Consider the following 13079-nt stretch of genomic DNA (forward strand, 5'->3'; position numbering starts at 1 on the left):
CATATTGTTAACCTAGCAATATCCTTTAAACACATATGCCTGTGTGTGAGAAAGGGGACACGGTGTGTGTGTGTGTGTGTGTGTGTGTGTGTGTGTGTGTGTGTGTGTGTGTATGTGTGTTCGCATTACGACTCTCTTTATGTGTGTGGGCCCAAAAAATATCTATATTATACCGTATATAAAACAACATGATCTGCAACACCATCTGAATATCTACAGTATATACAGTTATATATAGATACATTATCTCAATATCTACAGTATATACAGTTATATATATATAGAGATACATTATGTGAATATCTACAGTATATACAGTTATATATAGATACATTATCTCAATATCTACAGTATATACAGTTATATATATATATACATTATCTCAATATCTACAGTATATACAGTTATATATATAGAGATACATTATGTGAATATCTATAGTATATACAGTAATATATATAGAGACTGGGCGGTTGAGTGTGTGTTTTCTGTACCTCCAGCCAAGCCACCACTGTAGGGCCGTCCCACTGGGCAAAGGGTAAGCCTTTCCTCCTGGCCTCCTCCAGTAACTCATGCCTGAGGGCAAGAGTACACACACACACACACACAGTTAATCCACTGTGTACACACACACACACACACACACCCACACAGATGAGAGTCAGGCAGAGATCCACAGAAAAAAAGGAGAGGGATGCAGAAGAAAGACAGAGAGAGAGAGAGAGAAACGAAGAAAGGAGGGGAAGAGTACAGAACCACAAGGAAGGAAAAAAGGTAGAAAGAGCAAAAAAGACAGAGGAAGAGAGAAAGACACACACACACAGATCATGTTGGCGAACAACATAACTGCCGGTACCCCATCTCTGCCTAGGAGAGAAACCCAGGCACCAAGAGGAGCACACACACACACACACACACACACACACACACACACACACACACACACACACCTCAAAGGCACAGTATTTGTCTCTGTGGTGTAGTTCTGTAGTGTAACCCTGACAAATGGAACAGTCCTCTTTATGCAAAACCACAGATGTCACTGTCTCAGTGTGTGTGTGCGACGACCTGAACGCCAGTAACACACACACACACACACACACACACACAGACACACTCATTTTCTCTATCTCCCTCTTTCAGCTCCAACTGCATATTCATCTCCGGGCTACCTATCCTAACACCAATCTAGGCTCCGGTCCAAACCAATCTTTGTGACCCACCAGCAGAAAACAAATGAACGAATAAACAAAACCGAATGGCCCGTGCGCTACAGTGCTTTAAAAGGCTGCGCTAAGCACTTGTGGCGGTGTCTTGAGATAAAGGTAAATCAGGTCTTATCTAAAGCCAGAGCTGAGAAAAATGTCTTCCAGGGTCTCTCACTCACTCAGTGGGAAGTGACAGCTTAAACACCTAAGACACAGCTCAGCGTTGGCCGGGACTGCATAAGAACAGATCGAGGTTCAGATCTCACCAAAGTAAGACTTCACTGCTCTAATCTGGAACATGGATTTAAGTTTAGAGAAGTGAACTTTCATCTTCTGTACTGTCCATATCCAGATCCTGTAATCCTGCTTTGTGAGATATCTCATAGGGGGGGTTTAATCGCATGGAGGGTTACTCAGAAGTTCAACGTCTAACTTAGGAAAGAGCTGTACATCAACACTTCAATAAAGATGACTGCCATGGCTTAGAGATGTTCCTCTGTGGTATTCATATGTGACTCAAGTATGCACACACTTGGACAAAATGTTGCCTTGAGTGGTGTGATATCTAAGAACAATTAATAATAACTACTAGTATGAGTAACTAACCCAGTAACTCAGTAACTATTCCAGTTCTATCCATCTGACTAAACCTAATGTAGATACGAGAGGACACATACAGTCATCTCACAGTTATCATGAGGAATAGCTAAGCAATCTAATTGTGTACATAAGAAAGCTAATTCTGAATCCATACCATGACCTTTATTCTCACACCATGGGAACATACTGCTAAAAACTGTTGTCACGACAGTCGAATCATTCCTGTGTCTGTCTACCACTGTGTATCATAATGTTTTACTCAGAGGACAGGAGAGGCTCTGTGGTGTTGCAGAGAGATCTGTGAATCACCCATGTCAGTGTGTGTGTGTGTGTGTGTGTGTGTGTGTGTGTGTGTGTGTGTGTGTGTGTGTGTGTAAATGTGTTTGTGCATATACAGGTCTATGTGCGTGTCTCTAATGCGCATGTGAATATGTGTGCATATCTATGTGTGTGTTTGTGTGTTGTGAAAATAATTAATACTACACAGCACAAATTGCTGCCATGTTTCCCTTTGAGGACACACCATCCATCTCCAGCACACAGAGGACATCCACTCCACCCTGCCTGACACAATGCATGGCGAGACCAGAGATGAGCGCTGTTGTTGAGATGCTGTTGAATGTGTATGTGAGGTCAGAGAGGCGACACACTGTTGTTGAGATGCTGTTGAATGTGTATGTGAGGTAAGAGAGGCGACACTTAAGGTCTTTCCTTCTCTTTCCATGTGAGGACGGACGGACGGAGGGAGGGAGGGGGGACAATATATGTTCAGGTCAGGTGCTAAGGCAAGGCCAACATTTACTGAACATACATCCGCTAGTTAGGGGGAGGAAACGGTTATGACAGAAATAAAACCAAAACGAAAGAAAGATAGAAATAAGAACAAAATGATAGTAGCAATAATCGTAACAGTTTTTGACGACTGTCCATAACCAGGCTGGTGGAAGCTGGTTATTGCAGACACAGATAACTGGTCATTGAAACACATACACACATACACACACACACACACACACACACACACTGTCTCTATACACACACACACACACACACACACACACACACACACACACACACACACACACACACACACAAAGTGAGAGAAGAGGAGGAGGCAAGACTTCAACATTCCAGTTTTTTGTGAGAAACAGGCTATTTGAAGGCACACACTCTTTCTCCAGATCATGGATGCATCCCCTATGGAACTGTTGGGAGAAACGACATTCAGATATGAATGCTGAGCAGTAGGAGGAAGAAGAAGAGGAAGAGGCGGAGGAGGAAGGAAGGAAGGAAGGAAGGAAGACAGGAAGGAAGGAAGCTGATTGACTGACAAAGGTAGTTGACTGATTGACAGAGGAAGTTGATTGATTGATTGACAGGAAATGGTGCCAGGTGATGCTCTGCTCCAGCAACAGAGAGACACGCTTGTTCAGGAGGGGGATGTAGAATGAAAGGGAGACAGAGAGATAGATAGATAGAACTAAAGAGAAAGAGAGAGAGACAAGGACGGACAGACAAAAACGGAAAGACAGGTGGACATGGCACTAAGTGAAAAGATGTCCAGCAGTCGAACCAACACAAACTTACCCGCTTCTTATTGTCATATGATGAAGGAGGAGGGAGAGGAGGAGGGAGAGAGTAAGAAGGAGAGGGAGAGAGTAAGAAGGAGAGAGAGAGAGAGAGAGAGATAGAGAGAGAGAGATAGAGAGAGAGCGAGAGAGAGAGAGAGAAAGAAAGAGTGATGGGAGACAAAAAGCACACAACTGTTAAATCAAAATCATAATTTGACATTCTGCTGTTGATTTTGGCACTTAAAACAGGCTAGTGACAGACACTCCAACAGAACAGTCACTCTATGGAGAGGGAGGGTCTTCTTCTAGGCCATACAGTCAGCCCACAGACAACACAGAAGCAGATCTACTCCATTCATCAATGCGTGAACAGCCAAGCTTAGAAACCTCACCTGAGACACACACGTACACACACACACAGACACACGAGTACACCCACACACACACACGTAAATTCCTTCCAGTGAGCCAGACTCCAAGAGTGCCAGATATATTCAGCAGCTTCCATCACACTGCATGCAGGTAAGAAAGTTACAGTATGCACGCACGTACGCATGAACCAAACACACACACACAAACACACACATATACACATACACAGACACACATAGAGAGCGAAGGATGAATGAACATTTCCTGACACCACAGCTGTCTACAGACACACACAAACATGTACACACACACACACACACACACACACACACACACACACACACACACATGCTTACTTCCTCACACACACACACACACACACACACACACACACACACACAGACAGAAACACACAGAAAAACAGAGTAGGATGGCCAGCTGTCAACAGATAGACATTCACGTACAAAGTCAATGGTACACAATGCAAATCAGAGACTGAAGTTGATAGAGAACAGCAAATACTCTTAACAGAGAAAGAGAAGGGGATAGAAAGAAAGAGAAAAAGAGAGTGAGAAGAAGAATATTTCAGTTTCTGCAAGCAAGTCAAACAACATGCTCTGCCAGTGGCATCAGCAGCATCCATCCCACGATGCAACGAGAACCTGACTGCTAATACACGTGCCGTTACTGTGGAGAGGGTTCTGTAAAAGGCATCTCCCCTCCGCTCCCAAACACACACACACACAGACACACACACACACACACACACACACACACAATACCTGATCTTGACAAGCTGTTTTGGGAAGTGAGCGGTTAGTTGCAGAAAACAATAAATGAATAACTAAACGAAACGAAAACGAAAATGAAAATCAACCAGAAGAACACTTTTCCCTTGGGGAGGACATGGGTGTGTACCGCATGGATGCCTGCGCTCTGTAAGGACATGGGCAGGATCATCTCTGTTGAAGTGAGACTTAAGGCAGTGTGACACCGTTACAAGGCACTGCGATGGATTAAGTTTGCCTACTGTGTTATTTCCCCATTCGTTTTTTTGCATTAGAGGGGACATGGGGTAAAGGGGGGGACGGAGGAACAGAGCTGTAATTTGACAGGGAGCCAGTGTGGAGATTAATAGACTTGAGCTGAAATCAATACTTTGGGGGCTGGCGGCTTTTGTCGCCACGCTTTGTATTTCCCCCTGCCATTCATGCCTCCTCATTGATTTCTCGTGCCGCGGGCGAAACAAGATGTGTTTTTTTTAGATTTATTCGGACAGGCTCTGCCTATAGAGACATCACTGAGGGTTTCACTGGGTCTATGGGGGACGAAGGGAACGGATAAGAAGTCTTGCTGAGGGGGCAGCAATGTATGGCTGAGCGCCCCTTGCTGCGTGCGAGATACCTACTTCTTTCTCAGCCGGCGGTCCTTCTCCGCTTGAGTGCCCAGCTTCCCCAAGCCCATGTCCTGGCCAGCCATTTCTGGGTCCGACATATTTCCTATAAATGAACAGGAAGCACATCGCTGACATCACTTCCTTCGGAGAAATATCTCATTCTAAACCCCCATCCAGGCTTTATGGTGATGATGATGGAGATACAACAGCAACACGCCACGCTGAGCACCACTGGAGGTATGGGGTATTGCTATATTGCTATCATTTATCTCTTCCCATCACATCTACACGATATATATATGAGACAATGTGTATGAATCTCAATCATGTCAACAGACAGACACCAATATTGCGCTGGCACAGGAAATGTTCGGTAAGACTGTAAGGCGAGGACATATTAACTCTGTGTGTGTGTGTGTGTGTGTGTGTGTCCTTCAGGATTTTGCCTGAAAATGACTTTCATGTGGGTTAACTGTAATAACTGCATATTGCAAAGTTAATCACTTTCTGGCAGTGGAAGCAAACATGATGTGTTGCAAGAACCACCTGTTGTATTTGAGAAATGGCATTAGCCTACTTCTGCTCACTCTAACACTTCTCTCTGATACCTGTGCATGTCACAGTTACGCTTATTATTTGGCAAACCCCTCACTGTATAAAAGCATATACATTCACATGTGTTTTCATCCATGGGCAAAAAAAGAAATAAGTGCACTCTTCTGTGACTCTAACCTTGTAGCCTGAAGTGCCCTTGCTGCTAAATTAGAAGAAAATGGACCCGACAACAAACAGGTGCAATATCTGTATCTGATACAGTGTTTGATCTGATCTGTCTATAACGGTTCACACCTGGTTGTGTTGTGTTAACACATTATCAGGACACTCAATATCGCTATATTTATGGATGACTATAAATTAAAGTGTCAAATACAAGTGCCACTGTTATTGATAATGACAAAGACATTAGCGTAGCTATGTCTGTTATCAGACAGTGTCAAACATCGGCCATTCTGTTAAACAATCGCCATGCTTAGTTTAATAATGGTTTAACAATCTATAACTTCAGTTTAATAATGGATTCACATGACAACGTTTGCCAATAACACACGCCGTCCGATAATTAACAGGTGTACTGTTTTGCGTGGCTGAGGTTTTGGTGTTGGCGCTGGCACCCACCTTGGCCTGGTCCCATCATCATCTCCTTGCCCAGTTGGCCCAGGCGGGCCTTCTCCTTCTTGCCGAAGAGCCGGCCGATGGAGGACTTGATGCCCTTCTTTTTAGGCTGCTTGTGGAGGGAGTCCTGACTGCTGGCCACACTGCTCAGGGCACTCCCATCCGCATCCAGAGCCAGGCTGCACACACACACACACACACACACACACACACACACACACACACACACACACACGCCGAGGGTGAGAGGCAGCATGCGTACGTAGAACCAGAAGCCACATGCTTCCAGACCATCTGTTCAGAGGCAATATGTTTTTGCAAACATGACCTACTGACCCATAAATAAACAAACTAAGTCCACTACATGCCTCTGACTCAAGAGAGATATGTGAAATACACAGTGCATTCTTGCACCGCTATGAAGAGGATCATTTACCACTCAAAGCTTGAGTGTCTGCAAGTATAGATGGTGTCTGTTTATGTTTCAAACACGCTATGTATTCACAGACATGTGTGTGTAATGTATATGTAAATGTGTGTGAATCTGAGTGTGTATATGTTTTTCTGTGGGTGTGTGCGCGCGTTGCACCTCATGGTGAGACTCACCCTCGGGCGTCGTTGTGTGAGGAGGCCGGTAGAGTGTGTGTCATGCGGACCTGGCGAGGGGTGGGGGGAGGGGACGTCTCACACCTGATGGTGGCTTTGTCCTCTCGTCCGTCCTCGTCCACTGCTGCGATCTGGCAAAGGAACAAGAAGCACGGAGAACATTCCAGAAACTCTCACCACCTTAGCCCTCACACATTTCAGAAGTGAGCTCCAGAAGTACCTCAGTATGTTTGAATGCATACCACAGGGATAAGAGTTCACCATGACTTGTAATGCTCCAAATGCTAATGTAAACAATACTAATACAATTCTCATGCTAACTGTTAATAAAGCCCTCCAAATACAGTATAATCACCTTGTCTTCTGTTAATGTTAAAGAACAGTTTCAGGTATATTCTGTACAGGGATTGTTCCCACTATAATGTGCATTAAGTGATCAGCTGTATAGGACTGACATTAGACATGAGCCATTGGTCACAGATGGAGGGAGCTGGACACATGCTCTGTGTGTGACTGACAGTATGTACTCGCCTTTCTGCTGTTTCCTCATGTGTGTGTGTGACTGACAGTATGTAATCTCCTTTCTGCTGTGTTTCCACATGTTTGTGTGTGACTGACAGTATGTACTCGCCTTTCTGCTGTTTCCTCATGTGTGTGTGTGTGACTGACAGTATGTACTTGCCTTTCTCCTGTGTTTCCTCAGGTCACTAGGCTGTAGAAAGAACAAACAGAAAGAACATAGTGTAAAAACACTGTTTTAATGACTATTCTCTCCAGGAATTACAAAACAGCCAATCTTCAAATCAAAACAACATATTAAAGATATTAAGGAGAGGTACATAACTACAATGGAATGTGAGAGAGGTCCATCATACTATCTCCTCGAAATTGGTTGTGTGCATGAATGGGTCTTAAAATACATACTGCCTGAATTTCTGTACAAAATTGAAAACGTTTATTTTAATGCGCTGGATTGACAATGTGAGAAGGGAGACATATCATGATTTCTTTTCTTGTACCATGCTTTTTTCTTGATTCAAAGTGTGGGTCAAAAACACATCTGGCTGCCTTTTCATTTTTAAATCAGTGTGAGACTCCCCCACCCCACTCTTGAATAACCCGTCAGAAATCAATGCAGAGAGAGAAAACCAACCGTGGCTGATTTGTAAAAGAGCACACCCTCTGAGCCAACATTTATCTACTGGATCAATAACAACCTGAGCCCCAGAGCTCCGCAGGTCCACACCCACGTGAGGGCCTCTGACTCTGGGTGTGAAGAGAGAGTAGGGCCTGGGTGCTCTAACTGCAGAGGCCCCCGGTATAAGACTGGGGGGGGAGGGTGTGTGTGTGTGTGTGTGTGTGTGTGTGTGTGTGTGTGTGTGTGTGTGTGTGTGTGTGTGTGTGTGGTATTTTTAGAACAGTGGTGTTGAAGGAGCTCCAGTACATCTGGAGTGATTGAACGCTAGCTCAACACCTACTTCAAGGACAGAAAAATGTGTGTGTGTGTGTGTGTGTGTGTGTGTGTGTGTGTGTGTGTTAGTATCAGTGTCAGGGTAAGTCACAGAGTGTGTGTAAGTGTGAGAAGAAGGGGGAGAGTGAAATAGAGTATGGGACAGAGTGTTTTTGAAGAGGCCAACAACACCTACATGATTCAAAATACTAAATGACTGATTACTGCTCTAGGGGTCCTTTACATAAATATAATATGTATAAATATGCATAAATATTCCTCAGTTTCTGGATAGGCCTTTATTCCCCTCTTTTCACACATACAGTGCTAATCTCTGCTACCAGGGCACCATCCATTACATTCACTACAGCACATTCACATAGATTAGTGGGGGAGCAGGGTGAGAAACTGAGGAAATGACTTGCAGCGATTTTGGATCAGCGGGGCGTTTCCTGTGTCATAACCTTAATGAATGCACAACGTGAAGAGGACATGATTGTGCCAATGTACTTTTGTGCCACAATAGAGATGGCGAGGGGAAAGTCACAAATAAATAAATAAATAAATAAAGACAAAACCCAACAAACTATAGCACAGACTCAGACAGCACCCGTAACCGTGCGTACCAGTGTCATGACCCCCATGCGCTCCATGTCTCTGGCCGGGGAGCGCGCCGTGTGCTTGGGCGTGGAGTGGCCGCTGGGCGGGGAGGAGCTGGCCAGGGACGAGGCGGTGGCCGAGGCGGTGATGGAGGTGCCCATGTGGTGCCCCCGCGCCAGGTTCAGGCCCTCCAGGCTCACGCTGGCCACGCGGTTCTCGATCTCCTCCGCCCGCAGCTCTGTGGACTCCTTCTCCTCCTGGATCAGCCTGAGGGAGAGAGAGACAAGAGAATGGAGGCGTTTCACTTACACACACACTACTCTTCATAGAGATAGCCTGATATGAGTTATATGTGTACTTGATTTGTGTATGTGTGTCTGTGAGTTGTGTGAGTTGAATTGTATTGTATAAACTACTGGATGTCCTAAAATTTCCCTCGGGATTAATAAAGTATCCATCTATCTATCTATCTCTATCTCTATCTGATATTATGATTTATATTATGTAATACAAATTTAAATGTAATAATAAAATTAAAAAAACTGTCAATTACATCATAAACTAATATTACACTGAATAAAGTAGTTTAGAGTAACAGCACAGCTGCACACATCCATCGTACCTGTGTGCAAACACTATTAGCAAGATCAACTTAAGTGTTAAGTACAGGGTTAAGGGAAAACATGGTTGAGTGTGGTTGAGAGAACGCTTTTCCATTCCTTGGCAGTGGTGGGAACTGCACTGCAGTGACAACTCAAGAGCCTAAGCATACATTTGTTAAATCCTACACTGTGAAATCTGACAATCCTTTAGGCCCTTGTAGTACACAGAAAGAGATGGATTACACACCTTCATTTTACAGCTGAGAAAACATCTCTGTCTCAGCCTCTGTCACGATTATGACATTTCCAAAAACAGAAGCATGATTCATGCTATGGGAACAACACCTACAGAATATACAGGGAACATCAACACATGCCCTGACATTCAATTTCAGCTTATGCAAGTGCGAACCAACACTGACTACAGATACTAACACTTTTCCTAATGAATCACTAAAAACATTTACATAAACCGCTCACACACCCAGGCCTTATAAAAACTCTCCCTCTTTCCAGATCATCAGTATTCAGCTTATCATCATCGCCATCTTTCCTGTCATAACCTTTTTCTGTGACGAATCAAACATGGTGATTGGTCATGGCTGTGACAAGGGCGATGCATCATACGTCATGGACAGGACCCTTGTGTCACGTGTCACCAAAGCCATGTCAGCTCACCGTGTGTGATCTATTTCCACCAGTGGGAGTCTGTCCGCCTGTCTAAAGGAGAAGGTCCAGAGCCAACACCATCTGGATGAGGGGGGGCAGGACTGGGGGAGGAGATGACTCACTCAGGAAGAATGATTCTCTCCACATCTTCAGATTGTCCTCATTTCAACCAACCAATGAAAGAGCTTACAAGCTGGGTCTATTTTTAATATCTCTAAGATTGTGTTGTTGACAGCTGTTCGTTGTTGACTACTGTAATCAGTCTATACATGGAAAGATGCTCAGCATTCACCATGAAATACTTAAATCCTCTCATCCATTACGGTCCTCAAAACACTGCTGCATTGTATCACAAGCCAAAGTAAGCAGATCCTGCTCCAACTGAACTCAGACACACCTTACAGTGTTACACTGATACACACAACACTGAGGAATTTCTTAGTGAGAATGTCCATTTGTATCTGTGATGTATGAACCAGACTCAACCTACCCAAATGCTTCACACTTTCACCATCTACACAGAGTATATAGTACTAGCACAACCACACACAGTACAACCACAACCGGTAGTGTGTAATGTGTGTTATATATATATGATCTGGCATAGAACAGTGTGTGATACGAAACACGAACCGCCTCAGCGTTCTCTCAGTCTCGCTGACTCACCGGATCTCTTTGTTGATGGCGTCCAGCTGCTCTTGCAGCATCATGGCCAGGGTCTGAGCGTCCGAGTGGCCGCCCGGCGACAGCAGGTCCATGGAGCTGAAGAGGGTCTCGCGGTCGTCGTCGTCGATGTCCGACATCTCCGTGTCGCTCTCGAACGGGTGGCCGCCCAGGATGCCCAGCTGCTGGGAACGCCACTCCTGCTCGCCGAGAGACTTCGCCTAACGATGGAGAGAGCCAAGGGACAGAGAGGTGCATGAAGAAAAAGAAGAAACTAGTATTCAATCGTTACCTGAAGTTAAGGACAAATAATACATCCTTGCAATGAAATACAGCATTTAGAGTAAACAACTTCAGTTCCACTGCTACATGAGCAGTTTTCTAAGAATTGAGAATGGGAGATATGGGGAAAAGAGAAAAACACATTCACATCTATTCATTTGGCAGGCATTTTGTTGACTTGCAAGTGAAAAAAGTGAAATAGTATTGTAGCACTCCACACTGACCAGATGGCAATGGTGGATTTTTTTGAATGTGGTAAAAGCAGGAACTGAAAATTAAAAGGCATGAGTTGCAGCAAAATCCAATAATAAACTCAAGTGCTACAATCAATATTACAAATGTCTCAGCCTTATATACAAGGAAGGGATAGAGAGAGAGCGGGAAAAAAGAAAGGAGGGAGTTGGAGGAGGGGGGGTAAGAGGACAAGAATGGAAAGCGAATGACAGGAAGTGAGAAGAAAGGATCGGAAAAAGAACGAAAGAAAAGACAGGAGATTAGATTAGAGCCGAAAACAGGAGATGAAAAGAGGAAAATCTAGCAAAGAAGAGGAGAAAGTGGGGGATTGTGGGAAAACACATATAGCTGCGCAGGAAAACATAAAGGAGACTTCATGCAACATTTTATAGCCAACAGTAAAACAACTAAGTCCAGTGAAGCCACCTTTATGAGCTCCCAGCACACGACTGGCCATAACATAGCGTAGTGTTCATGCAGGGAGGACGGTTTCTACTGCCGATAACAGCGCCAGGTGTAAAAACTCTACCTTCCTCTCATGTTACACTAATGGATATGTGCTATTTTCTGGTAGTTTGACAAAACGCAACATATTAAATGGTCCATAGTCTCCTCTTCTATAGTCTGTTCTACAATTTCCCTTTGGTGATAAATAAAGCACTCTCTATCTATCTATCTATCTATCTATCTATCTATCTATCTATCTATCTAGACTTAATATGAACTTCTAAAGAATAATGTCCAATTAGTTATGTTCTTAAGAATAATGTCCAGCTATCTTTTCTACCTCTAGTTTCCATGCTAGCGCAGCAACCTGTTTCTCCAGACAGGACCTCACCTTCTGCTCGTCCCGGCGCAGCCCCACACGACCCCTGCGCGGCCTGCGGATGACCTTTGCTGACCTGTAGTGGTCCGACTGAGTCTCCGCTAGAGAGCCCAGCGAGAAGCGCAGCTCCGTCGACGTGTCCAGATGAGATCTGGAAGGAGAAAGAGAAATGGAGAGAGAAGGAGACGGAGAGAGAGAGAGAGAGAGAGAGAGAGAGAGAACAAGATTGAGAGAAAGACAGAGTAAGATAAATGGGGAGTGAAAGATTATAAACAATGCCAATAAAAACAATGGGATGCAAAGAAGAAGGGGTTCAGGGCTATTTAGATTAAGCTGATAAATAAGACAATTGAATAATGCAGCTGTTCAGGTCAGATTTCAGCAACATCCTATCTCAACTCATGCCTAACTTATGACACAGACCATACATGTTCCCACAAGGACTGCTGGGATAGGTAATCATTGGCTGCACTCTCTGCCTTCCCCATTCGCCCTCTTCATCTCTCTCTCTCTGTTACTCTCTTTCAGTCTCTCTCCCTCTCTCTCTCCCTCCCTCTCTCTCTCTCTCTCCCTCCCTCCCTCTCTCTCTCTCCCTCTCTCTCTCCCCATCTCTCTCTCTCTCTCCCATCTCTCTCTCTACATCTCTCTCCCTCTCTCTCCCCTCTCTCTCTCTCTCTCTCTCTCTCTCTCTCACCGTGACAGGGTTTGTTCCGTGAGCGATCCGGCCCTCTGTCTGAACTGATCCAACTCCATGCGCAGTTTGTCGATCTCCTCTGCCAGGTGAGACTGGAAAAACAGTGACGTTATAAAAACCCTCTCTCAGCACT

General features: G+C 44.5%; 1 protein-coding gene across 11 annotated transcripts in view; it reads right to left on the reverse strand.

Annotated features, from left to right (window-relative positions):
• ppfia2 (PTPRF interacting protein alpha 2) overlaps positions 1 to 13079 on the reverse strand; it is a 182691-nt gene that overhangs the window by 18013 nt on the left and 151599 nt on the right. For 6 of the 11 annotated variants that reach the window (XM_031583113.2, XM_031583116.2, XM_031583114.2 and 3 more), the window contains 10 exons: positions 12947 to 13038; positions 12265 to 12403; positions 10914 to 11131; positions 9003 to 9243; positions 7609 to 7638; positions 6927 to 7057; positions 6324 to 6499; positions 5160 to 5250; positions 3396 to 3401; positions 495 to 576 (listed from right to left, as the gene is read on the reverse strand). In XM_031583113.2, the coding sequence (XP_031438973.1) occupies positions 495 to 576; positions 3396 to 3401; positions 5160 to 5250; positions 6324 to 6499; positions 6927 to 7057; positions 7609 to 7638; positions 9003 to 9243; positions 10914 to 11131; positions 12265 to 12403; positions 12947 to 13038 (1206 nt within the window). The remainder of the gene's footprint in view (positions 1 to 494; positions 577 to 3395; positions 3402 to 5159; positions 5251 to 6323; positions 6500 to 6926; positions 7058 to 7608; positions 7639 to 9002; positions 9244 to 10913; positions 11132 to 12264; positions 12404 to 12946; positions 13039 to 13079) is intronic. The other 5 variants (XM_031583117.2, XM_031583115.2, XM_031583112.2 and 2 more) reach the window with 1 other exon arrangement.

The sequence above is a fragment of the Clupea harengus genome, chromosome 16 (genome assembly GCF_900700415.2).
Source record: "Clupea harengus chromosome 16, Ch_v2.0.2, whole genome shotgun sequence".
NCBI classification, from domain to species: Eukaryota; Metazoa; Chordata; class Actinopteri; order Clupeiformes; family Clupeidae; genus Clupea; species Clupea harengus.